At 56.6% G+C, this 25,995-nt stretch overlaps 1 protein-coding gene and 1 long non-coding RNA gene across 3 annotated transcripts; one reads left to right on the top strand and one right to left on the bottom strand.

The window, feature by feature from the left end:
• Position 1: 1 nt before the first annotated feature.
• Positions 2 to 22,325, bottom strand: LOC138822840 (kelch domain-containing protein 4-like). Of its 2 annotated transcripts, XM_070015787.1 has the most exons (13): positions 22,194 to 22,325; positions 21,330 to 21,421; positions 20,836 to 20,914; positions 19,037 to 19,135; positions 18,217 to 18,353; positions 11,162 to 11,254; positions 9,270 to 9,429; positions 8,615 to 8,687; positions 6,722 to 6,930; positions 5,190 to 5,604; positions 4,476 to 4,574; positions 783 to 892; positions 2 to 187 (listed from the first exon to the last, which is right to left on the bottom strand). In XM_070015787.1, exons 1-12 carry the CDS (start codon positions 22,290 to 22,292, stop codon positions 831 to 833), a joined length of 1,617 nt encoding a protein of 538 aa, XP_069871888.1. In that variant the 5' UTR covers positions 22,293 to 22,325; the 3' UTR covers positions 2 to 187; positions 783 to 830. The 2 variants fall into 2 exon arrangements, with proteins under 2 accessions (XP_069871888.1, XP_069871889.1); XM_070015788.1 differs by lacking the exons at positions 2 to 187; positions 783 to 892 and adding an exon at positions 3,980 to 4,312.
• A 132-nt stretch (positions 22,326 to 22,457) lies between these two features.
• Positions 22,458 to 25,284, top strand: LOC138822801 (uncharacterized). Its single transcript, XR_011370633.1, has 2 exons — positions 22,458 to 22,604; positions 24,040 to 25,284. It is a non-coding gene; the product is annotated as an uncharacterized lncRNA (long non-coding RNA).
• Positions 25,285 to 25,995: the final 711 nt, after the last annotated feature.

Below are 25,995 nucleotides of genomic sequence, written 5' to 3'. Positions count from 1 at the left end.
TACACTCAGTTTATTGTTTTCCATTATCCATCCTCTGCCTGTTCTCTGGGCTGGTTTGGGGCATGCCGGGGGGTGGGGGAGGCGCAGCAGGTGGCACTGCATTCCCGAGGGCTGTTGCTGAGGGGACGACGTCTGTCTTTTGTACATCTTACTCTTCCATTCTTTTTATCGAGTCGTTGCTGCAGACCTGAAGTGAACCAAATAAAGATTCCTGCTCCTTGCAGCTCTGAGAATCATTCATGCTGCAGTATATTTCCTAATTGCAACTCTGCAGCGACAGATTTGCTGGGCAGTGTGGGATGGCATGGCACAATTACGTGGCACATCACTTGCAACTCTGCAAATGCACGTGCTGCTGAGGATCCTGCGCTTCATGCCCAGGTCGCTCTCATGGGTGACCCTGAAACCAAGTCACGGCCAGGGCTGCCCCCCACAGCGCACCCCTATGTTCCCAGCCAGGTCCCCAGGTGCAGAGCACTGGGGCCCGACTCTACAAGGCCACCCTTCAGCTGGCTGCCACAAAGCACCATTAGGAACAAGGCATCCCTTGGGCTAGGAATGTGGCTTAGTGGTAGAGTGCTCGCCTAGCATGCCTGGTTTGATTCCTCAGTACCACATACACAGAAAAACCCAGAAGTGGCACCCTGGCTCAAGTAGTAGAGTGCTAGCCTTAAGCAAAAGCAGCTAAGGGACAGTGCCCAGGCCCTGAGTTCAAACCCCAGGACTGGAATAAACACAAAACAAGAGGCAGCCCACCCCTGCGGCAGCTCACGCCTTCCTACCTGCCGAGCCGAGCCCTCCTCCAGGCATGCAGGGCGCTGTGACACACCTCAACTGGCACCCAGAGCAGCCCGGTGAGCACCACTCTGATCCCAACCACGTCCTGGGTTCTCTAGACCGGAAATGCAGAGCAGAGGAACCGAGTGACTTCCCTAGTGCCTGCCATCTGTGGAACCTGTGTCCCACCCCCAGGCAGAAGGAGCTGGTGCCTGGGCTGCTGGCTCCCGTGCCTTCCGAAGGTTAGGTAGTGTGCAGCAAGCACATGCTTCCATCGTTCAAGGCACCTGGACAATTCTTACCTGTGCTTCTGGGTTTGAAGTTCTGGCACCCTTGGCACACAGGATTCTGGAGGTGAAGACAGTGACGGGGGCGGGACACTTGCCCGCTTGTAGCCCTGCGCAGGGCATGGCATGGACACGGGTGGTAGAGGAGGCTTGTCCCACACACACTAGGCCCTAGACGCCTCAGCTCTAACTCCACGTGTTTCTGCGCATCTGCAAAACGGTGCAGTGTGGACTGATCCACGCCTGCCGCTCGAGGCACATGAAGCCTGAAGGGCGCCGGAAGCCTGCTGCGCTCCGGTCCCAAGCCTGGAGCACTGTGGCCATCTCGGGGGGGGGGGGGGGGGGGAGACAGGACGTTCTGGGGCTCGCCCTTCTTGAGTCCGGGTTTGATTGATGTTCAGCAACTTCCTACCACCCTGTCACCCCAGAATGGGCCCTCTGGGTGCACTGCTCCGTCTGGCCCCGCGGGTCCCAGGCCCTAGCAGTGTGGGTGTCTGGGCTGCTCTGCAGCCACAGGTCCGTCCAGGACAGCGTGTCTGCTCCAACTCTTCAAGGCACGCTCACGTGCTCTACACCACACAACAAAACGCTTCGTGAGACGGCGGCTGAGGCAGCTTGCTCTGCCCAATGCGGCGCGCTCTTCACTCTGCACAGGTGTTCTTCCAGTGTTTCTTGCCTTCTGCCTCAGCAGCTCAGGATGAAGACAGGATCTGTCTCTGCCACTCGGCGCACCACACAGTCCCCAGTGGGACAGCCACAGGCCTGTGCATTTCCCGATGGACAGCGGCATTCACGGGCTACCTCCAGGCTTGCGTGGGACAGGGATCTGCATCCGGAGGGCAACGGGGCAGAGCCAAGGAGGGGAGGAGGGAAAGGAAGAGGAAAGGGAAGAGGGTCTCCTGCCTAGAACCAGTTATAAGCCCAGTGTACAATCCTTGCATACTTGTACAAAGACTTGTTTTTTCTTTGGGGCTTTCTTTCAACTTGACTAAACGGCTTCTTCCTAAGATCCCACTTGATTTTAGGCTCTGATGACCGGGCACCGCAGCCGGCCGGCCCTCTTGCTCGTTTCTGGCGTGGGAGTGGCAGGTCTTGCTGGCCTGCTCGCTTGGGCTGGTGAGGCTGAGGCGGTGGGCACACCTCCTCCTTTCAGCCTTGAATGAGGATTCTCCAACCAGCTCAGTCCAGCATGTTGGAAAAAGGCCCCAAATGACCTGCACCCAGAAGACAGACCACAAAAATCCGCTAGGCCTGAACTGGAGCCTTTGTTCTCCATATACTGTACACGTGTACACACACACACACACACGCACACAGGCACAGAGGTGATCAACCACAGCTGCCACTGGCCATGCTGAGGGCCTACTGCAGCCTGTGTGGGCACGGCCCAGGGCCTCCACCGGCACCGGCCTAGGTACAGCAGGCACATGTGGCTCTGACTGGGACGGACAGGTAGGCAGCTCCAGGATGCACCTGCAGGTTGTTTGCTGTCATGGGGGGGGGGAGGACACTCATGTGGGCCAGGTGTGCTCTCCACTGCTGAGCTGCACCCCCAGCCTGAGTCTTGTTCCTGGGCAGCTTTGAAGTCCATGAGGGTTCTGTGAACAGCAGCCTGGTCCCCACACCGAGGACAGAGCTTCCCGCTGAGGACGGCGGCTGCGGGGTAGCCTGACGGGCCCCCACTTCTGCATGGGGGACCTGGGTTTCCTCGGGCTGACCCAGCGCTGAGACGGGGCAGCTAGGGGCGCGAGGCCCGTGCGGTGCGGTGCGGTGCGGTGTGGCGCGGCCTCGCCACGGGAGCTCTGGGCCTGAGCCCCGCTCTGCCAGCGACGCCCATCTTTTTGTTAACTCTGGGATGACGTTACCCTGCAGAAAACCACAAATCCTATATTCTCGTGGTTTACGGTATTTAAAACAAAAGTGTGACTCCAAAGCCCTACTTCAACCCAGGCCATACAAATAAAATGGTCTGTGGGCCAACGCTATGCTTCTGGCCAGTCAGGAGGCTGAGATCTGCAGTTTGAAGCCAGGGACAGACACATCTGAGAGACTATTTCCAATTACCTAGGAGAAGTGGAAGAAAACAAAAGCATCTGGAAGTAGACACGTGGCACCAGCCATGAGGGAAAAAGCAGAGCAAGACTGTGCAGCCCTGAGTTCAAGCCCCAATACTGACAAAAAGACAACCAGCTGACAACAGGCAGAACGGATGGTCTGCTGTTCGTCTTGGAGTAGACAGGGGTATTCAGACACCACAGGCAGAATGGATGGTCTGCTGTTCGTCTTGGAGTAGACAGGGGTATTCAGACACCACAGGCAGAACCGATGGTCTGCTGTTCGTCTTGGAGTAGACAGGTGTATTCGGACACCAGGAGCTGAGACCCTTGGTCAAGGGCCAAGGGCCATTGCAGGTGACATGGAGGGAGGGGCTCCAGTCTCCTGGCTTCCTTCCTGTCATTTCACAAGTGACAACCGTACCCCCAGAGGACGGGCATGCTGCCTCCTGAGCGGTGACGGAACAGGCAGGTACTCGAGCACCCGGAACTTTACACAGCAAAGCCAGCCAGCAGAAAGATGGCTCTGTGGTCTTTGTTGTGTTGGCTCCAGAGCTTGAACTCAGGGCCCTACACCTGCTTGTGGCTGGTGATCTACCACGGGGACCACGCCTCCAGCCTGGCTTTTTGTAGGTTAGTACTGGGTGGCGTCTCCTGAACTTTTCAGCACAAGCTGGCTTTTTTTGACCTCAGGTCAGCCTCCAGAGCAGCCAAGGTGAAAGGTAGGGATACAGCACCTAACTGCATAGATGCTCTTTAAAAGATGCCCAAGAACCCCGCGTGTGTGCGAACTGTGGCTGCCTCTGGTACCGTCAGGCACAGAGCGCCCCATCTGATTATGCCGTCATCAGAACACAAGTCTTGTAGAAGGAAAGCCCCCACAGGGGGTTGGGTGCTGTTTATTGAAGCCACGGGTGCTCCAGGGTCTCCAGCGTCCTGTCTCCACCCACACGGCCTGGCTCACCAGCCTTGTGACACTCAGGCTGCAGGAAGATGCCCGCCACAGGGGAGACCGGGGCACACCTGCCACCCGTGAGACCCGTGGAACTCAACTTCCCGCCGTTCAGGTAGCCTTCGGTCTCGGGCCTCCTCCAGTGTGCACCAGGCCTGCGTGGCCCTGGCGAGAACCAGCCCGTCCTGCTGGGCCAGGCGCGCTCCGCCTACTGTCCCCAAGCGCGGGCAGCGAGTGTCAGTCTTCTCATCCAGGAGAAGGGGAACAAGAGAGGGGCAGGCTGAGTCAGGGCAGCTGCCCAGGACCGCGCTGAGCGCCTCCGGGCACAGCAGTGCTGCACCTGCGTCTTGTCCGCACCACCTCAAGAGCACACCTGCGGAACGGGGTCACACGGGCGGAGCTCACCTGCCTCGCCCTCCCCGCTGTCCTCGTCCCCCGCCGCCGCGCCCTCGCTGGAGCTGCTGTCCTCCTCCGAGTCGCTCTCCTCCAGCCACTCCTGCGCTTCTGCCCGTGCAAAATGAGCAGGGCTTCAGGCTGGGGAGCCGCGTGCAGGGCTCTCAGCTCCACCTCAGCCCAGCCTCACGCGGTGCCCCGAGCCTCCCGGACAGACCCGACCCCGGGCCGACAGCGCTCTGCCGCGCAGGCAGTCCTGGCCACCTCACCCCGGCCACTCCCCCGCCGCCGCCGGGGATGCCTGGCCCCGGCCAACGGGCCTGGAGATAACGGATCTGTGCCTGGGGGCGGCGGCTTCTGTTCTGATGTTAGTCTAAGGCCTTAGAAAGGTGGTCAAAGAGGCAAAGTGGAGGCACAGGACTCAAGCAGCAAGGAGGACACAGGACCGATGGGAAGGCACAGGTGCCACAGCTGGCCTCCGCGTTGAGAATGCAGCACCGGCCACCCTCCGCCCCAGGTCCTGAGCCCAGGTCTGTGAGAGCCTGCCGGCCTGCCTGCCCGCCGGCCTGCCCACCAGCCCGCCTGCCCGCCTGCCTGCCCGCCACCCTCCACCCCAGGTCCTGAGCTCAGGTCTGTGAGAGCCTGCCAGCCTGGCTGCCGGCCTGCCTGCCTGCGGCCCCAATGGCTGGGGACAGGGAGGGCACCACTCACCCGGGGACCACTCACCTGGGTCCATGTCCACCAAGGTCTTCCATGCATCCATCTTGTGGAGGTCAAGGCAATGGAGGTCGCTGAGGGTCACCTGGCGGTCACCGGCTTCAAACATGCCGCCGTAGACGTAGAGCAGCCCATGCCGGACGGCCAGCATGGCACTGGAGCGTGGACACGGCTCCACGGAGGAGCAACCAGGCTCGGAGGCGCCGTCCTCGGCCTCGCCCTCAGCCTCGGGTGGAGGCCGTCCACCCAGGCCCGGGGACACGAGCACCTGTTTGATGGTCACCACGGTCCCGTCCTCAGCCACCACCTCTTTCACCACCTCTACGGGCTCTGGGGCCCCAGCGGGCCCAGGCTCTTGCTCACTGCCGGCTCCGCACTCCTCTGCTTTACCCCGCCTGCGTTTCTTCTTCTCTGCCTTGGGGCCCTATTCACAGGAGGCGAGCATGGGGAAGCTGCACGGCGGGCAGAGGCCCGCGCTGCCCTAACTCGCAGGGCTGTGGGGACAGGAGCGCGCGTCACCCGCGTGGCCCCTTCAGTGCTGCTCTGGAGCTCACCCCGCATCCACGCAGGCAGGGCTGCGGGCACCTAGCCAGACAAGGCCTGGCTGGCACACAGCACCGAGCACCACAGCTCCTTGAGCCCGAGACCTGTCGAAAAATCCGCCCAAGCGCTGAGAGACAGGGCTGGAAGCCAATGGCTTCAAGACCGCCAGGCAGGCCGGCAGGCCACCCTTCCACACGAGCTGCACGCCCCCTGCTGGGCTCCTGCAGGACAGTCAGCCACCCCTGCCTGGCCTGCTTCCTCCTTACAGGATGCGCTCCGCACGGCGGCTGCCTTGTTATATTCCATCCACTCCGTGTTCCAGACACCAAGCCCACCTGGCTCCTGACCTCCGCGCATCTCATGGCGCACACTCCTTCATGGATCCCGCCCCATCTTACGGAGCAGTGCAGAACTGTGGCATCACCCACCCCACACGCCGAGAAGCCACGGCAGAGACGCCTGTGTGGCCCTGCGCAGCTCAGCCCTTCACACAGCAGCCGTGCGGCCACGGGAGCCACATGTGGCTGATTTCTCCCAAATACCCCTCGAGGTGACACCTTGTGCTGAAGACCGCATTAGCTCACATCGTGCACCTGTGTAAACCCTAGGCGGCCGAGGGGTCCCTCCCGGGCCAGCCTGCTCCTCTACCTGTGCCAGGCCGCCGGGAAGATGAGGACAGCGAAGGGGATGACAGAAAGCCAGAGATGAGCTCAAAGACTCCAACCTACCGCGGAGCAGCGGCACGGCCTTGTCAGAGTGGCCTGTGTACTCCTGGACCCGACTCTGGGGCCACCGAGCACCTGCCATGGACCAGCCCAGGGCCTGGGAGCCCAGCCCAGGCCCTCCCAGGGGCAGGACTGGCCCGGCACCGCATGGGCTTGGCCCAGCACCTCACCAGGGAAGCAGCAGAGCGCGTGCGCGCGCGCGCAGGCGCCTGTGAGCGGCCTTGCCAGAGCCCCACCCTGCCAGCCCTGGCTGTGGCACAGCCCCTCAGGTACCTTCAGCTGCCCCGCAAACCAGCGGTTCCTGGTGGCATCAAAGAAGTACAGATCATTGAAGAACATGCCGTCCAGGCTTTCTTCTTCTTCCTCATCACAGACACCCCCGAAGAGCAGCGTCTGCTGATTCGGGGCTACAGCCACTGAGAAGCCAGACCTTGGGGTGGGCTTGACCCCTGAGGGGTTAATCCGTGTCCATACCCATTTGCCTGTCAGTGGAGAACAAGAGCAAGGGTGAGACTCGAGAAGACAAGAACTCCAGCCAAGGCCTCGCTGAGTGCCGGGGCCCTCTGGACGCATGGTGGTAAGAAACAGAAACCACCGAGCGCCTGCTCTGACCTCAGCAGAAAGCGCAGCATGAAGCTGCACTGACCCCACCAGGCCAGGCCCCCACGCCCCGGCTCCCTCCTCTGCCTGAGGTTACACCTATGCAGCACTGGGACTGTTCATGGTCCCAGACGCCCTAGTTTCCGGGGCCAGGCAGGCCACAACAGCAAGGCCAAGGAGACCAGCCGGGGGATCGTGGGCACCACACTAGCTCTCTCTCAAGGGACACTAGGTGGCGCTGGTAAGCGCGGGCACAACCTCACACAGGCTGCATTCCCCTCTGCCTGGTTTGCTTCCCACCAGCAGCCCAGGGGCCAAAACAGGGCCTGCCTTCCACAGGAGCTGAAGTCCACGCCAGAACGACCCCTGTGCAGGCCACCCTGATCTGCTACACAGCAGACGCACCTCTCCTTCCAAGGATTATTTCCCATTCTTTCTTAGTGATTCGTGTGACAACACTCATTATGTGGCCTGGTGTGGGGAGTGTCTTCTCACTACAAGAGGAGGAGGAAGAGGAAGAAGAGGAGGAGGAGGAGGAGGAGGGGGAGGGGGAGGGGGAGAGGAGGGACGGTAGGGAAGGAGGAGGCAGTGGCAGCAGCATCTGCCCTCAATAGACCTTAGAAAAGAATGGCAAACAAACAAACAAACAAAAAGCCGGAAGTGGCGCTGTGGCTCATAGAGCGCTCGCCTTGAGCTGAAGCGCTGAGGGAAGCGCCCAGGCCCAGAGTTCAGGCCCCACGACCGGACCAAAAAATAAAAAATAAAAAGAATGGCAAACATCCCAGTGGGTAGGGAGGAGGGCCCTGTGCCCATGAGGGCCGGCTGGGCCCCGCGCCGGTCACGAGAGCACTGAACAAAGAACAAGTCTGGCCTCCGCAGCGTGTGAGCACCGCCAGGGCATGGCTTCTGACAGGACGGCCCCGGGCAGAGGAGCTGAGCACAACGCAGGCCCCCCCAGGTCCGGTTTCCTGGGGAGTGAACTGGGGGACTGGTCACGAGCCCATCTCTGCCAGCGCAGCCAACGTCCTCACAGCCGCAGTGCGCGGCCCAACAGTGCGTGGCGGGCGCTCGGAGGGCTCTAGAGCAGAGCCAGAGCTGCCGCGCACCGCCTCCTTCCACACGTCCTGGCTCCCCGGGGCCCTGCGCCGCGCCCTGCGCCACCCTCCTTGCTTCCCAGATCAGGATTCACACCCGCGACACCCCAGTACCACTCACACGCTCGTCAACAAATGGTGGCAAAGCAGCAGTCCCCAGTCCAGGGAGACCACCGACATGCGCACAATGCCCCTGCCCAGACATGCTGTCCCCAGTCTGGAGGGAGCGAGACCACACTGATGAGCAACGCGTCACAGTGCGCTGGGGCACGCAGGAGCGGCGGAGTGGCTCAGGCTCTGGCTGGGTGCGGGCGAGTCAGGTCAGGCACTTGCTCGGGCCGGGCCCCTCGCGTAGAGCGGAGCAGCTGCCGGGCAGGACCCAGGCACTCACCACTGGCTCCCACTCCCAGGACACCCACGGCTTCTCCCCGGCTTTTCCCACCCACGGCTCCCAGCCAAGCCAGCACCCTACCTTCTCCTCCCTCAGACTTTAGCAGAAACATGTCTGAGTGCTGGGTGCCTCTGTCCACGTCCTTCTTGACTCTCTAGAACGGGGAAAGGAGATGCGTAAGACTGCCCTTCGTTATGGCCGCCCTCTGTTCTCAAACAGGGCTGCTTCTGAAACAAGCTCAGCTCTGTGTCGAGCTCTGTCCCAGCGGCTCTGACCTGCTGCAGACCTACCCTACTGCAGACCCACCCGAATGACCGCAGGCCCATTAAAAAACCCATCAGCCATGGCCAGGCCCACTGGAATGGTAGCGTGCTCTCAATAGAGCCGCTGTGGGGGCTGCAGGCAGTGGGGGGGGGGGGGGAAGGGGGGGGAGGGTCCAGCCACCCAAGCTTCTGTCTCCCACCCCTCGGTCGGCAGCCTTCTTACAGAAAGGAAAAAGCCCATGAGCAGGAGAAAAGGCAGCAAGCAACAGCACATCCTATGATGGACACCACCACAAGACCGCTCACCCTGCTCAAGAGGAGAGGGGTCGAACACAGGAGCAACAGACCCAAACTACCTCTGCCCACGCGTCACTCCATTACACTCTCGCGTCCGCTCACTGGAGGCCAGCATCCCCGGCCAACTCCCCCCGTCAGGACAGAAGTCTCAACTATTCCTACACATGAGGTCTCACCTGCTTTGAGTAGCCCCCGTAGACGGCTATGCTGCCCTGGGGAGTGACGGTCATCAGGCAGCCTGACCTGGGCGTGGGCCCGGGTCCTGACGGGGACAGCTTGCTCCAGGTGAACGAGTCCAGGCTGAAGGTGTACACGTCGTTGTAGTAGATGTAGTCCCTGCAAAGGGACAGGTGCCTCCCTGAGAGGACATCAGGAAAGGGACACACCTCCGCCGACAGGACATCAGGAAAGGGACACACGCCACCACAAGAGGATGTTGGGGAAAGGCCAGGGTGTTAAACTAGTGCACCTGAGTTAAAATGCTCTGCACTATGAAGTTCTCATCTTAATTAGGAGGCTAAATGAAAGACTGCAAACACTGGTTTGAAAACTAAAAATAATCCTAGCACACAGAAGCATAGACACTTACTCATTGGCAAAAATCACAACTAATTACTTAATTATTACATTGGGCTACTCTGTGTGTAACTTTACGATCACAGTGAGCCAGACTGTGACTGTCATGCGTGGACGAGGGGGCAGAGCACCCCACAAAACCTCCTCGCGGTCAAGAGGCACCAGCGAAGCCACACAGGCCCTCCGGCCCACCCTGCTCAGCACCCGTGGACGCACGGGCCCGGGGACTCAGCACAGACTGGGATGCAGAAAAGGAACAGGAGACTGTAAGCAAAGCCCAGCTCTGCAGACAAAAGACCCAGCTGTAGACCAACACTGAAGAGCCCACCATTCTCCAAGCCTGCAGAGCAGCTGCAGCCTCTGCTCTGCAGATCCTACCTCCTCAGTAAGAATTTGAAGCAGGAACAGCTGTGCACAGTACCATCTGCCCTTCCTACATGAGTGTAGGAAGGGACACACATGAGCCAATGGCTGCCACCTAGACCCCACAATGCAGACTTCCAGTAAAGAGAGTGTATTTTTCATTAAGGTAAACAGCAGCTACTCCAAAGAAAGTTCAAACATTTAGCCGGGTGCCGGTAGCTTACTTCTATAGCCCTAGCTACTCAGGAGGCTGAGATCTGAGGTTCGCAGTTCAAAGCCAGCCCAGGCAAGAAAGTACCTGAGACTCTTATCTCCAATTAACCATCAGAAAACCAGGAGTGGGGCTGTGGCTCAAGCAGTAGAACACTTGCTTTGAGCTGAAAAGCTGAGGGACAGTGCCCAGGACCAGAGGTCAAGCTCCATGACCAAAAAAAAAAAAAAATCAAACTAAGGCTGAGAAGGTGGCTCAGTGGTAGAGTGCTTGCCTAGCATACTTCATGAAGCCCTGGGTTCGATTCCTCAGCACCACATAAACAAATAAAGGCTGGAAGTGGCACTGTGACTCTAGTGGTAAAGCTAGCCTTGAACAAAAGCAGCTCAGGGACAGTGCCCAACCTTGAGGTGAAGCCCCAGGACTGGCAAAAAAAAAAAGTTAAATTGGCCAGGGGACGATGGCTCACACCTGTAATACTGCTACTCAAGAGGCTGAGATCTGAGGACTACGGTCCAAAGCCAGCCCTGGCAGAATCCATGAAGATTCTTATCTCCAGTAACTATTCAGAAAAAGCTGAAGTAGCACTGTGGCTCAAATGGTAGAGCACTAGCCTTAAGCACAAAGAGGCTCAGGAACAGCGCCCAGGCCCTGAGTTCAAGCCCAGGACAGGTCCCCTCTTCCCAAAAAAGAGTCAAACTGATTTAACACAGTGTTATTACCTGTGTCCAAAATACTTCCTAAATAATAGTTAAAATCACGGTGAAACTTTACCAAAGCTCTAAGTTCCCACTGAGAAAGGTTGTGCTGCTCTTACTCTCTGCCCTGAACACAGAATTTCCAGGTGAATTCAAAGGTTAGCTATAGAAAGCCCACCCCAAATATGTAAGAAAAAACAATTTTTGCTCTGGTACCAACCTTGTACTCTCATGGAAGCCACCAAAAAGAACTAGCTGTCTCTTCCAGGCCACCATCCGATGGCCACTCCTACCAGAAGGGCCTCCTGTAGATCTAAAGAGCAGAAGAAGGGAAAAAGTTACGATATTCCTTCATTCCAACAAAGTAGATATGAAACCAGTCAAGAGCCAGGTGCTGATGGCTCACGCCTGTCATCCTAGCTACTCAGAAGGCTGAGATCTGAGGATCACAGTTCAAAGCCAGCCAGGGCAGGAAAGTCTGTGAGACGCTTATCTCCACTGAACTACCAAAAAGTTGGAAGTGGAGCTGTGGTTCAACTGGCAGAGCACTACCCTTGAGCCAGAAAGCTGGGGGACAGTGCCAAGGTCACGCACGCATACACACAGTGGGGAGAAGATTAAAAATAAATGATAATTTAAAAAACAAAACAAAACCAAAAAAACAGCATGGGGAAAAAAAAGATACATTTGAAACCATAAAAATAATAGGAGGGCTGGGAAGGTGGCTCAGTGGTAGAGTGCTTGCCTTGCGTGCATGAGGCCCTGGGTTCAATTCCTCAGCACCATATAAGCAGAAAAAGCCAGAAGTGTCACTGTGGCTCAAGTAGTAGAGCACTAGCCTTGAACTAAAGAGCTGAGGGACAGCACCCAGGCCCCACAACCGACAAAAAAAAAAAGTGGGGGGGGGGACCCTAAGCCAGGCACTTGTGGCATGCCTATAATCCTAGTCACTCAGGAGGCTGAGATCTGAGGAAGGCGGTTCAAACAGCCTGGGCAGTAAAACCTGTGAGACTTATCATCAATTAACCACCAGAAAACCAGAAGTAGAGCTGTGGCTTAAAGTGGTAGAGCACCAGCCTTGAGCAGAAGAGCTCAAGGACAGCACTCAGCCCCCGAATTCAAGCCCCATGACTGACCGAAAAATAAAAGGGAACCTAAATATAACCAACTTTCCAGTCATCGAAGAATTGCAAAGCAAAGATTTTTAACAACTAAATTAAGATACTTAATGTCATGGAAAAACCGCTCAGAAAATAGTAAGTAAAATGGCAGGTTACAAAACACAGTATTACATAAGATTCCCGTGGCTTTTGAGTGGTTCTATTATCGTCTCTCTTCCGTGTGTTTCCCAAGTTTTCTCCGGTGAACACCACCAGGGAGAGGGAACGAGTGGGGCGGGTAGGACAGGGCAGGACGAGGAGGACAGGCCCGAGAGGGGCGCCGTCACCCAGCGTGGGGCCAGCACAGCTGAGCTGTGATGAGGCATGAGGCAGGGCTAGGGGTCCGCACCCAGTGCTGAGGGACACAGGCTGCTGGCCCCAGAGGCTGACCCCAGCTGGGCCAGCACCCCTTGGGGATGGCCAGCTTCCGCAGGGATGGAGCCTTTACCTGCTCCACAAGAATCTCACCCACTTCAGGCGGCAAAGGGTGGGTCCAAATGGGATCTTACGTGATGTGGTACCCACTTACAGTGCAGAGTTCATGGACTCTGTGCATGCCATGCAGCTTTCCCCCACAGCCATGTGCAGGGTTTTATGCAAAGTGCCACAAATGGCAAGTACCCTCCCAAACGCATCCACACTTAGAACATTCAAGTCCAAGGCACGCTGGGCCAGCCAGTCCCAATAGCCACTCCTTACCAAGTCACGAAGTCACTCACACACACCACCAGGGTGCCCACCAGCACCTTCCCTCATCTCAGAACCAGCCCACTTGCCGGGCACAGGTGGCTCACGCCTGTCATCCTAGCTACTCAGGAGGCCGAGATCTAATCATCTTGCTTCAAAGCCAGCCCAGGCAGGAAACTCCATGAAACTCTTTAATAAACCACCAGAAAACCGGAAGTGGCGCTGTAGCTCAAATGGTAGAGCCTCGCCTTGAGCTGAAGAGCACAGGGACAGCGCCCAGGCCCAGAGTTCAAGGCCCACGACCAACAACAACAAAAAAGAACCAGCCCACTCGTCTCAAATGCTCAACTGTTCCCTTCGAATTCATTCAAAACAACCTCCACACTGTTGCAGAAAGCCAGCCAGCAGCCACAACTAGAGGTCCCGCTCCAACACCCATGTGTTCCAGCATACTCACACACACACACACGCACATATACGCCCATGCACATACACGCTTGCTGCAATACTGCACTTTACTCAGCCCTCTGATTCCACCATCGAGAGCAGCTGGTCTTGAGTTCTTCCTCCTTCATCCTGTGTTCACACACCTCCCATAAAGGAAATGAGGTTTAGTACACAAAGATGGTTTTGCCTGCTATGCATTTAACAAATGTCCTTGCTTTTACCCCTAGGTTCACACTGTTCCCAAACATCCTGCTGCCGATACTCATGATCAGAGCAGCAGGCGTGACAGTGCCTGGAGAGAGGGTCCCGGCACTGCATGCTGTGTCCTGGCAGGCTCAACAGGAACTGCCTGCCTCGTGGACCATGGCTATGCGTGCTGCACCCGGGGGGGGGGGGGGGAGGGGGGCGGGGGCGGGAGAAGCCCTCCTGGCAAGCGGGCTTCACGCCTCCGGTGAGTGGGTGATCAGCCTCACACTGTGACAAGCCGCATACAATACATACAAGCACTGGGACAGGAGGGCAGTGTCACCCTGGGCCAGAGGCCCACCCCCTCTGCGCTTGAGGTGCTACATCCCTGTCACGAGGCGCCAGTGTCCGTTTGGCACACGCCGTCACCGGTGGGCAGCCCACAAGAGCCAGCAAGAGGCGTCCACGTCTGTCCCATCGCATACTCATGACTTCCCAGGCCCCAGCCCTGCTTTAGAGCAGCCTGGGGAAGAGGCTCTCCTCCAGCAAGCAAAGCAGGGCATTTCACAGCAGAGTCCACTATCACACAGACACAGGGCACCCCAGGCGCTTCACGGGGCAGGTCAGGACAGCAGCTGGCGCTGTGGCGCCCCGGCCCACACCTCCGCGGAACCCCGCTGCATCATCTGCAGGTGGGCCAGGCACCAGGGCTCAAACAATGAGCCATGACAACAGCCAGGGCCACGGTGCTTTGTTACTAAAGTGGGAAACACTTCTATAAAAAGGTACATCCCCTGATGAAAATTAAAGTCATGAGAAATAAGCGCGTTTAGATCTGCATCTCCAACAGGCTTTTCAATTGCCATCAGTCCCATGGAGTCTTAAAAAAACTGGCATGGTCCACTCAGTCAGAAGTCTATATACAGCGTACACACACACACACACACACGCACACGCACACGCACACGCACACGCACACAAATACACATATAATGCTGTGGGTACCCAAGTTTTCAGCTCCTTTGGGCTGTGCGCAGAATAGCATTCCCACAGGCACAGTGCCACCTGACGTCACTGGGCCCCCTCTACTGGACCACCACCTGACAGTCACAGCAAACATCTATGTGTCCAATAGCGCCACAGGCTGAGGATGCAGAGCGGAGTACACAGCCCACAGTGCGTCCTGAGTCAGTGTAACGTTTATACCTCACAACACTGTATGCGGTAGTAGCCCTGCCGAGCCAGGCAGCCCGAGGCATGGCCGGGAAGAGAAGCATGCCCTGCAGGGCTGAGGGTCAAGGCTGACAAAGCAGCCATCCAGGGGCTCGTCCTCAGAATGACAATGCTCCCTTCCCGAGTGCAGTCAGGTAGGTGAACACACAGGTTTCCCTTCAGAGGGTACCAGTGCAGTCCCAACCCCTCTCCAAGCCCGTGTAAGCAATGGAGCTCTCTCCACCAGAGGTCCATCTGCATTGGCAATGGAAGATGCTCACCAGCACACCAAAGCCCAAAGGCACAGAACTACGGCCTCCCTCTGCCTGAGACAGACTCACCAAGTTCAAGACATGGACACATGTGCACACCAGCACCATGTGTAAGAACTGCAGCTTTAGCTGGGCACCGGTGGCTCACGCCTGTAATACTAGCTACTCAGGAGGCTGAGATCTGAGGATCACAGTTCAAAGCCAGCCTGGGCAGGAAAGTCCATGAGACACTTCTCCCCAATAAACCACCAGAAAACCGGAAATGGTGTTGTGGCGGTTGCGAGCTCGCCTTGAGCTGAAGAGTGCAGGGATAGCACCCAAGCCCAGAGTTCAAGCCCCATGACTGACCAAAAAAAAAAGAACTGCAGCAATCAGAAGTGGAGTGGTGCCCGGCATCAGTGGCTCATGTCTGTCATCCTAGCTACTCAGGAGGCTGAGCTCTGAGGATTGCAGTTCAAAGCCAGGCCAGGCAGGAGAGTCTGAGACTCTGATCTCCAATTAACCACCAGAAAACTGAAAGTGGCACTGTGGCTCAAGAGGTAGAGTGCTCGCCTTGAGCTGAAGAGCAGAGGGACAGCGCCCAGGCCCAGAGTTCAACCCTTTCAACTGACCAAAAAAAGTGGAGCTATGATTCAAGTGGTAGAGTGTCAACCCTGAGCAAAAAAACTAAGCTGCAGTGCCCAGGCAAAGTTCAAGCCCCAGGGCTGACATGAAGGAAGAAAGGGTAAAAAAGAAAGAAAAAGATGGGGCTGGGAAGGTGGCTCAGTGGTAGAGCGCTTGCCTTGTGTGCATGAGGCCCTGGGTTCGATTCCTCAGCACCACATAAGCAGAAAAAGCTGGAAGTGGCGCTGTGGCTCAAGTGGTAGAGTGCTAGCCTTGAGCTGAAGAGCTGAGGGACAGCGCCCAGGCCCAGAGTTCAGGACCCACAACTGATCAAAAAAAAAAAAAAAAAAAAAATCAGTTCAGTATGTTCAAAGCCAAGCACAAAATCTGTGTGAGGGTGGGCAGGGCCCCTGGGGGCCTTGCTCACTGGGTGCTCACTCTGAAACCTTACTGGGCTGCACAGGACCAGGTGCTTTTCTTGGTAAGTACTTCATTAAAACTCACTTTTAAGAAAAACACTTTTGGCTGGGCACTGGGGCCCTTGCCTGTAGCCCTGGCTGCTCAGGCGGCAAATCCTGCAGACGTGGTCCCTTTGTCTCGGTCCTGCCAAGCACAGTTGGGGTGCTGAATGCTGACGGCTAAATGTGGCCTCTTCTGCCAGTGGGGACCCTGGCCTGTGCAGGGGATCACTCTCAGCGACCAGCCCAGACTCCCACCTGTCTATTCTCGGGCGTGCTGCTCACAGGCCATGTGGCAGGCCTGGATCTTTCTGCCCGAGTCACCTCACGAAGGCCATTTCTGCAGCCCAGCCCAGCATGCATGGGCCGTGTAGAGAAACCCCCAGCACAGAGCACCAGCATGGGGCGTGCACACCACCTGGGCTGCAAACAACCAGGGGATGAGCAGCAGTGCAGCAGGCTCCCCACAAAACAGCAGTGCGCCGAGGACAAGGGGACTGCTCGCCTTATCAACACTCTATGTTTTCAACCTCAGTGCCTTTGACACAAACCCACCCACACAGTGACAGATACTAAGAAATGAGTGCACACAACAGGGCCACACCACGACAACAAAATAAATGCCCTTCTACAAAGAACTTGAACCTCTCAGTGGTCCATAAACTTCTCACCAACCTGATCCCACACACAGCAGAGCAATCCTGTCTAAAGATGGCAAAACATCAAACGGTCTTCAGAGAGGCTGATGTGTCTTTCCTTTAGATCCATAGAGAGAGGGGCCCAGCTGCAGCAGCTCTGGATGCTACCCTGAAAGCTTGGGACCCACTCCGGAGCACACAGGGCCACCCACCCTCTAGACAAACCCTGGATGGTTCTGTTTTAAGTACAGTAAGACCAAAACGAACGCACGGATCCTAAAGGCTGCCCGGCCACAGGTCTATCAAGAAGTCAGGCAAGAAACTCCTGTTCACTCAGGAGGGCAGCCACTGCACAACTTCCAGTGCATGGACCTGCCAGCTTCTCTCCCGAGTAACTTGCATAGGAATCTACGAGCCGCCTCCCAGCAGAGAACCGGTATGCAGCTTCAGCTCGCTCACTTGGGGACACTGAGGCAGGCAGCAGCAGCAGCCACATCAGCACCAAGAGCTGCAAGCCTCCTGTTGGTAGAGTGGGAGATGAGAGTGAGCGTGAGCGGAGGATAGGATGAAGATGGTTGAAGTAGTTTACTGCACAGAATACAGAACAATGAGCGGGGCCGGTGGCTCACGCCTGTCATCCCAGCTACTCAGGAGGCTGAGATCTGAGGATCGTGGTTCAAAGCCAGCCCAGGCAAGAAACTCCACGAGACTCTTATCTCCAATAAATACTGAAAAAAGCTGGATGTGGTGCTATGGCTCAAGTGGTGGAGTGCTTGCCTTGAGCAAAAGCAGCTCAGGGACAGTGCCCAGGCTGAGTTCAAGCCCTAGGACCAGGAAGAAGGAAGAAAGGAAGGGAGGGAGGGAGGGACGGAGGGGGGAATGAAGAAAAGGGAACAATGGGGCTGGGCAGGTGGCTCAGTGGTTAAGTACTTGCTTGGCATGCATGAGGCCCTGGGTTCGATTCCTCAGCAACACATACACAGAAAAAGCCAGAAGTGGTGCTGTGGCTCAAGTGGTAGAGAGCTAGCCTTGAGCTGAAGAGCTGAGGGACAGCACCCAGGCCCCACGACCGACAAAAAAGAAAAGAAAAAGAAAAAAGAAGAAAGGGGAACAAAGAAGTCTACTGAAACTGTTTAGAAGGGGTAAAGAGTGGCAGGATGAGTTTGGGGAAAAACACCATATATAATGTATGGAAATGTCACAGGAAACTCCCCGTGCAACCAATGCATGCTAATTTTAAAAGTTGTTTTTAACAAGCTCCCTCCTTCTGAGCGGCCCCACCACCTCTCCAACAACCGACACCGAGGAGCACAGCATGGGAGCAGCTCCATTCCCAGCAGGCTTGAGCTGCCCGGGGGACACCCGAGGTCATCCTGCGCAAAGCACCGTGGCCCAGCTCCTCCTTGCCACCCCCCCACTCGATGCAGCCAGCACTCGCTGACCAGGTACCCCCGACATCACACGGCCAGTGCCTGCTGACCAGGCTTCCCAGTGAAGCCCTCCATCCATTGCCCAGCGGCCCACGAAGCAACTCTCAAAGAGTACAGCCCAAGCCTTCCCACCCTGCTCCTGACTCAACTCAGAACCCAGCACAGGAGCACAAGCATCTTACCTGACTTGCTCCCAAGTCCTGGTGGCCAAATGCAGGACCCAGAGATCCCTGTAGTGGTAGAACTGTTCCCCATCAGGAGATGCAAATTCCCCTCCAAAGACCCACAGCTGCCCACCGCCCTGAGGCACCACCACAGCCTGTGGAAAGAAAGGACAAGTCAACCACATAGCAGCACAGGGCCCTGGGTGACCAGCACCATCCTCACTGACCTGACGGCCCACCACAGCCAGTGGAAGGAAAGGTACTGGGGCTTGAACTCAAGGCCTACATGTTCTTGGTCAAGACTGGTGCTCTACCACTTGAACCACACCTCCTTTTCTGGCTTTTGGTGGTTAACTGGAGATAAGAGTCTCAAGGACTTTCCTGCCCAGGATGAGGAACCAGCTGTTCTGGGCTCAGGACTGTGGTGGTAGGAGGGGGCAGGCCCTCCTTAGGGAGCTCAGGGAGCACCTGAGAGGCACAGAGCTTGACAACGCTCTTCCTGTCAGCAGAAACCAGCCAGCTCGGCTAACTTTCTTCTAGAATAATTCCTTTCCTTCCACCATTTGCCCCTTTCCTGAACATGCCACGCCCCGGGAGTCCCCTCTGTCAAGTGGAGTGGAAAGCAGCGTTCTGCTGCGACGCCGGGACACATTAGAGACCAGAGCTACTGCCACAGAGCATGTCACATCCTCCTCCCAGACAGCAGATGAGAAACACAACCGAAGAAACTTAGCAAAGCAGAGCCAACGCCAGAGCCAACGCCAGCCTCTGGCGGCGGAGGCTCCTGCCACGTCCAGACTGTGACTCAGGGAGCGGGTGAGGGCCGTACTGCCGTCACCTGGTGAGCACAGCGCCGCGGAGGTGGACCAGGGATGTCAACACTGGTCCAGGTGTTTTTTCTGGTATTGTAGACATAGAGATCGTTGTATACAAAAGTCTGCAAGAAGAAAGAGGAACATCAATGTCACGAAAGATATGCAGACAAGTAACAACATTGATGAGACTGTGCCCAGCTATCAGAATTCCCCAGGAATAAGGTGGCTCAGTGGTAGAGCGCTTGCCTTGCATGCCTGAGGCCCTGGGTTCGATTCCTCAGCACCACATAAGCAAAAAGAAAAAAGCCGGAAGTGGCGCTGTGGCTCAAGTGGTAGAGCGCTAGCCTTGAGCTGAAGAGCTGAGGGACAGCACCCAGGCCCAGAGTTCAGGCCCCACGACCGGACCAAAAAAAAAAAAAAGAATTCCCCAGGAATCACACCACTTTAAGGCCAGGCACAGTGCCTCATACCTGTAACCCCAGCTAGTTGGAAATTAGAAGGATGATGTGTGAAGCCCACCCCAGCAAAAAGTTAACAAGATTCTATCTCAACAAGTCAGGAATAAGCAGTGATTTCACTGCTCTTTTGATTTTTTTTTTTTCTTTTTTTTTGAGTCCGGTCGTGGGGCCTGAACTCTGGACCTGGGCGCTGTCCCTGAGCTCTTCAACTCAAGGCTAGCGCTCTCCCACTTGAGCCACAGAGCCACTTCCGGCTTTTTTTTCTTTTTGCTTATGTGGTACTGAGGAATCGAACCCAGGGCCTCAGGCGTGCAAGGCAAGCGCTCTACCACTGAGCCACCTTCCCAGCCCCTGCTCTTTTGATTTTAAGTCTGTTTTTTCTTTTCTATTTTCTTTTTGTTGTTGTTGTTGGTCCTGAGGTTTGAACTTTGGACCTGCAAGCTGTTCCTGAGCTGCTTTTGCTCAAGGCTAGCAATCTACCACTGGAGCCACAGCTCTACTTCAGGATATTTCGGTAATCTTAATTGGAGATCAGTCTCACAGACTTTCCTGCCTTCTGAGGATTATAGGCATGAGCCACTGGTGCCCAGCTAGACCAACCTTTTTTTTTTTTTTAATTGTCGATTGTGGGGCCTGAACTCTGGGCCTGGGCACTGTCACTCAGCAATTCAGCTCAAGGCAAGCACTCTACCACTTGAGCCACAGCACCACTTCTGGCTTTTTCTGCTTATGTGGTGCTTAAGGAATAGAACTCAGGGCCTGATGCACGCAAGGCAAGCACTCTACCACTGAGCCACCTTCCCAGCCCCTAAACCAACCCTTTTTAATTGACTGCCACATGCAATTTCAAAACAAGAGGTTTGTGGCCTGCTCAAAAGTAAAAATTGACTTCACAACTTATCAGTATTTTCTTTATTCAACATTACCTTAAGGATTGGGGTGCACCCTCAGTGGCAGAACACCCATCCCCTAGAGTGTGCAAGGCCCTGGGATGGATCTCCAGCACCACAGAACAAAGCAAAGTAACCGTAAACGTGAACCATGAATGCCATGAGGAATCAAGGCATGGCAACCAAGGCAGTGGGCAGACCACAGGTCAACCATCAGCAAAAGGGCCAGCAATGACCAAGGAGGAGAGCTGAGTTCTGGCACTCAGATGAGGCCCTTGCTGAACAGAGGCTGCAGGGCCGCTCAGTATCTGAGGGTCCTGCAAGGGTCATCAAGACCCATAGCCTGATGCTTGAAAGGTGGGCTACATAGGGGGAGCAGAAGGAGCGGCGTGCAGGCCTATGACAACTTTAAAATAACTCTTGCTTTAAACGAGACCCAGAAAAAAAGAAAAAGAGAAAATATATATACTTTACTTTTTGGCCATTGAAATATTCACCTCCGAAAAGGATTAATTCATCTTTCTCTGGATGGACGGAGAGGGAGGCATTTAACCTGAAAGACACAAGCAGCAGATGAGCGCGCAGTTACATGCCTGACTCCCTGTACCAGTGCAGCTTCCACAGGAGATGAGCCCCTTTCACACCTCTGTGAAAGAGGCCCAAGAACCACACTGCTGCCTCCAGCAGTTCATAATCCCAAGTGTGAGAAAAACTGTCTTTTCCATCACAATGGGTTGCTAGAAAGTTCTCTCTTTGGAGAGCACGTTTATGAGACACTTAGCTCGGGGCCTGCAAATGTCCCCAGGAATGAAGAAATCTTATACCTAGACCTCACCTCCAGACCTCTTCCTGCACTCAGGTGAGGAAAATGGTCATTCAGGAGGCATAGCCCTGATGTCACACAGCTTTGCAACTTATAGAAACAAATGAAACAGAAACTAGGAGAGACAAGGGGTCTGCTGGCTTACCGTGGAGAAGGCGGGGGGCATGGGGTCTCAGTGACCTGGGTCTTCTTGGCATCCAGCGTCTGGAAATGGGCTATGAGAGCTTCCAGGTCTTCCTAGGAGCACACAAGCAGCTGCAAGTGAGACTCATTCTAAAACTGCAACAGGCCAGCTTTCCTCCCCTGCAAGTCTCACAGCACAGGAATCTGCTCACGAATCCTAACACTCTGGCTGGGTTTGAATACATAGAGTGTGACTCATTAAAAAAGGTATTCAACCAGGAGTTGGTGGCTCACACCTGTAATCCTCTACTCAGGAGGCTGAGATCTGAGGATTGAGATTGGAAGCCAGTTAGGACAGGTAAGTTCATGAGACTCTCATCTCCAATTAAAAAGCAAAAAGCCAAAAGTGGAGCTGTGGGTCACATGGTACAGTTAGTCTCGAGAAAAAAAAAAAAAAGGGACAGCGTCCTGGCCCTAGGTTCAAGCTCCAGGGCTGACACAAACCAGGAGTAGGGCTGGGAAGGTGGCTTAGTGGTAGAGCGCTAGCCTTGACCTGAAGACCTGGGGAACAGCGCCCAGGCCCAGAGTTCAGGCCCCACGACCACCCCCCCCCCAAAAAAAACCCCAAAACAAAATAGCAGTAGTAGTAATAGTAGTAGTAAGCCGGGCGCCTGTCATCCCAGCTACGGAGGCTGAGATCTGAGGATCGCGGTTCGAAGCCAGCCCGGGCAGGAAAGTCCGTGAACACATAAACTACTCAGAAAAGGCCCGACGTGGCGCTGTGGTGAGCCCGAGAGGCGCAGGGGCGGCAGCGCCCAGGTCCTGAGTTCAAGCCCCAGGGCCGGCACGATGGTGCGCGCCTGGGGGCCGCGGCCCGGCGCCTCACCTCCTCCTTCCGCGAGCGCTTGGACGCCTTCTTCTCCATCTTGGCGGCCGTCTTCTCGGCGCCGCGGCCCTTCTTCTCCTTCTTGCCCTTTTTGCCCATGGCGCCGGGCGCGCACGGCTGCGGGGCCAGAGAGGGAGCGCGAGCGCGCGGCGGAATGCGTCACTTCCGCCCCGCGACTTCCGGCGCGGGCCACACGCGCCCGGCCCCGGCCCCGAAGGCCCCGCCCCGCCCCTGAGCGGGTCGCCGAGCGGGTGCGCGCGGTGGCCTGCTTCCCCGACGCTCCCTGACGCTCCCGCCGGCCACGGCGCGGACCCCGCCGCTTCCCAACGCGGGGGGCCGGACAGCGCTCGCACCGAGGACCTGGGTGTCTCCGCCGGCAGAACGGGCCGGTGACATCGCCCTCCAGCACCGGTAGGCCGGCCGTGACGTCACCCCCTCCTCCACGGGCAGGCCGGCCGGTGACGTCACCCTCCTCCACGGGCAGGCCGGCTGGTGACGTCACCCCCTCCTCCACGGGCAGGCCGGCCGGTGACGTCACCCTCCTCCACGGGCAGGCAGGCCGTGACGTCACCCTCCTCCACGGGCAGGCCGGCCGTGACGTCACCCTCCTCCTGCACGGGCAGGCAGGCCGGTGACGTCACCCTCCTCCTGCACGGGCAGGCCGGCCGTGACGTCACCCTCCTCCTGCACGGGCAGGCCGGCTGTGACGTCACCCTCCTCCTCCACGGGCAGGCCGGCCGTGACGTCACCCTCCTCCACGGGCAGGCAGGCCGGTGACGTCACCCTCCTCCTGCACGGGCAGGCCGGCCGTGACGTCACCCTCCTCCCCCACGGGCAGGCCGGCCGTGACGTCACCCTCCTCCTCCACGGGCAGGCCGGCCGGCCGGTGACGTCACCCTCCTCCTCCACGGGCAGGCCGGCCGGTGACGTCGCCACCCAGCTCCCGGCCGCGGGCGGTGGTGCTCTGGGTCTGGCCTCCTCTCCGGTAATCGAGGTGACGGGGCCGCCGCCAGGAAGCAGCCTTGGAGGCCGGTGCGCAGGCGCACGCACCCGCGCAGGCGCAGGCGCTGCCGAGGGCCCCGCTCGGGGCCGTGCTCGCCCCCAGCGCTCCCCACCCTCCAGGGAGCCTGGACCCCACAGCTGGCTGCTGCGCCTCCACCCGCTGCGGGTCGGCGTCCCACCTAGACGCCCGGGCCGCCTCCGCCTGCGGGCCTACCGATGTGGGCCGCTCCGCTCAGCTCACCTAGTGCTTTTTTTTTGTCGGTCGTGGGGCTTGAACTCTGGGCCTGGGCGCTGTCCCTCAGCTCTTCAGCTCAAGGCTGGCGCTCCACCACGTGAGCCACAGCGCCACTTCCGGTTTCCTGGGTTAATTGGAGATCAGAGTCTCACAGACTTTCCTGCCCGGGCTGGCTTTGAACCTCAATCCTCAGATCTCAGCCTCCCGAGTAGCTGGGATGACAGGCGTGAGCCACCGGTGCTGTGCTTATAAACCTAGTTCTTTGAGAAGAAACCTTAAATAGGGAGAAACAATGAAAAGGAAAACAGAACTGGAGGTTTCTATTCTCTCCAGTGCTGTTTGTAGAGTATGAGAGAAGAGGAGGAGAAGGAGAAGGAGGAGGAGGAAGAAGAAGTAGGGGGGAGGAGGAAGAGGAGGAGGAAGTAGGGGAGGAGGAGGAAGTAGAGGAGGAAGAGGAGGTGGAGAACAAGTTAGAAGTTGATCAGAAAGGAACTGTAAAGTTCACCACAAAAACCTGGCTAAGTCCCCAGACAATGTCATCTAAGAGGAAGTACAAAGGTCTCAGGGCTGTGACTTCAAGAACATGCCTAATCCTTTTCTACTTATCAGAGAAAACTGGGTAGCTCCAAGGCCAAGCACTGGACTCGATGGCCTTCAGTCAGCCCATGGGTCTGCAGCACAAGGCGGGCTCCCTCTGGAGAGCTGTTGAAGTGGAGGCTCACCCTTGTTGAAGATTCAGACGGCTCTGGAGTGGGCAGTGTTTCTTAATTTTAGTAGCTGAAGGATCTTGAAGCTGAATTGGAAAGCCCTTGAATTATCCATGTTGCCGTGATGTGTGTGAGGTGGAAATGCTCATTATCGAGAGAGACCTGAGCTAGAACGTCTAAGACCTGAAATAGTAAAAAGATGGAATACGGCTTCTTATTAGTGCAGCTCGCATTTCTGGACATTTTAATGGATTGCATTAAATGTAGTATGTCCATTTTAAGCTATCTTTGGTGTAGTCAGACGCCCTCTGCTGCCTTCAAGTTGAAGTTCAGAAGAAAAAAATCATCAGACTAAATGCAGAAAAGTGTGCTGACTTTGAATGACAGGAAGTGAGCCCTGCCCGAGGGGTACCGGCGGGGCCTCATGTGGACACTCAAAATATGCAAGCAATCAAGTGAAGGAATAATAAAGTCAAAAACTCTCAAAAGCAAAAGACACACTTGGGAGATGCACCCGGGCACCGGTGGCTCACACCTGCAATCCTAGCTACTCGGAAGGCTGAGATCTGAGGATAGCGGATCAAAACCAGCCTGGACAGGAGAGTTGGTGAGATTCTTATTGCCGATTAATCATAGAAAAGGCTGAACTCGGTGCTGTAGCTCAAGTAAGTGCTGGAGTGCGAGCCTGAAGTACAAGGAGACAGAGACTTGAGTCTCCATGGCTGGCCACGAGGGCTGGAGAGCACCCCTGGCGGCTGGCCACCGTGGGTCAGAGCCTCCGCCCCACCACCACAGCACACAGGGCTGCCCCAACCCACAGCACGGGAGCTGGGGAGGATCGGAGGCGGCCATGCCCCAGGGCTTTGGTCCTGGCTTTCTGAGTCCCTGGCGGAGGCCCTGTGACCCCAGGCAGCCTGCCCACCACGAGCTAACCCGGGAGCGGCGCTTTGATCCGTGGCATCTGTGAGGCTCCACCGTGCCGAAGCTCACCTGGGCTTTTGCCCTTAGCGTGATGTCTCTGGGGGTCGGTCCCCGCCGCCACCGGTTACTTGTGGGAAAGCTCACTTCCGTCCCTGGGGGCGGGTGGGGTTCTCTGTCAGGTGCTTTTCCTGTATCTGTTCATGTGATCCTATGCTTTTTAAATCTATTAATGAGGCAGTGATTCTTTTTCCATATGTGTGTGTGTGTATGTGTGTGTGTATATGTATGAAACAGGCTTCGGCTTACTTGGTTACGGTCCACTGTCCCTTTGTGCACTGTCAGATCTGCTTTGCTAAAGTTGTCTCCCTCTGCAGCTGGGCCCCATGGTTCACCTCTGTGATCCCAGCTATGCAAGAGACTCAGGCAAGGCCAGCCTGGACACCAGACAAGACCCTGAGAGAGAAGGAGAAGGAGGGGAAAAAAGGGAAGGGAAGAAAGGAAAAGGGAAGGAGCAGAAGGGAAAGGAAGGGGAAAGGAAGGAAAGATACTTTGTTCTGTTTTGGGCGTTACTGGCCTTGTGCTTACTCAGCAGGCACTCTACCATTTGAAGGAAGGAGGGAAGGAAGGAAGGAAGGAATTTGGTATGCATTGTCCAGGGAATCAGTGTGGGTCTGTAGTCTCCTGTGTGGTCTTTGCTTGTTTTGTTGCTGGCTAACATGTTTCACATAGAATACATGTGGCCCCCCAGTGCCCAGCCAGGGAAACAGTTTGACTTGCATGAATGCCCCCCCCCACCCCCGCACCGCCATGCATAAGAAAACTTTCCTACAAATAGTGGACCAGCCTGCTCCTCCCCCCGCTGTCAGATGCTTGGGTGCCCTGTGGGCCGGGGGGGGGGGGGGGCCGTGCAGGTCTAGTGCTCAGAACTTCCCAGTCA

This window comes from Dipodomys merriami, unplaced genomic scaffold (assembly GCF_024711535.1).
Source record: "Dipodomys merriami isolate MVZ:Mamm:240054 unplaced genomic scaffold, mDipMer1.0.p SCAF_116, whole genome shotgun sequence".
Classification (NCBI taxonomy): Eukaryota; Metazoa; Chordata; class Mammalia; order Rodentia; family Heteromyidae; genus Dipodomys; species Dipodomys merriami.
This window is presented reverse-complemented; position numbering and strand designations above follow the sequence as displayed.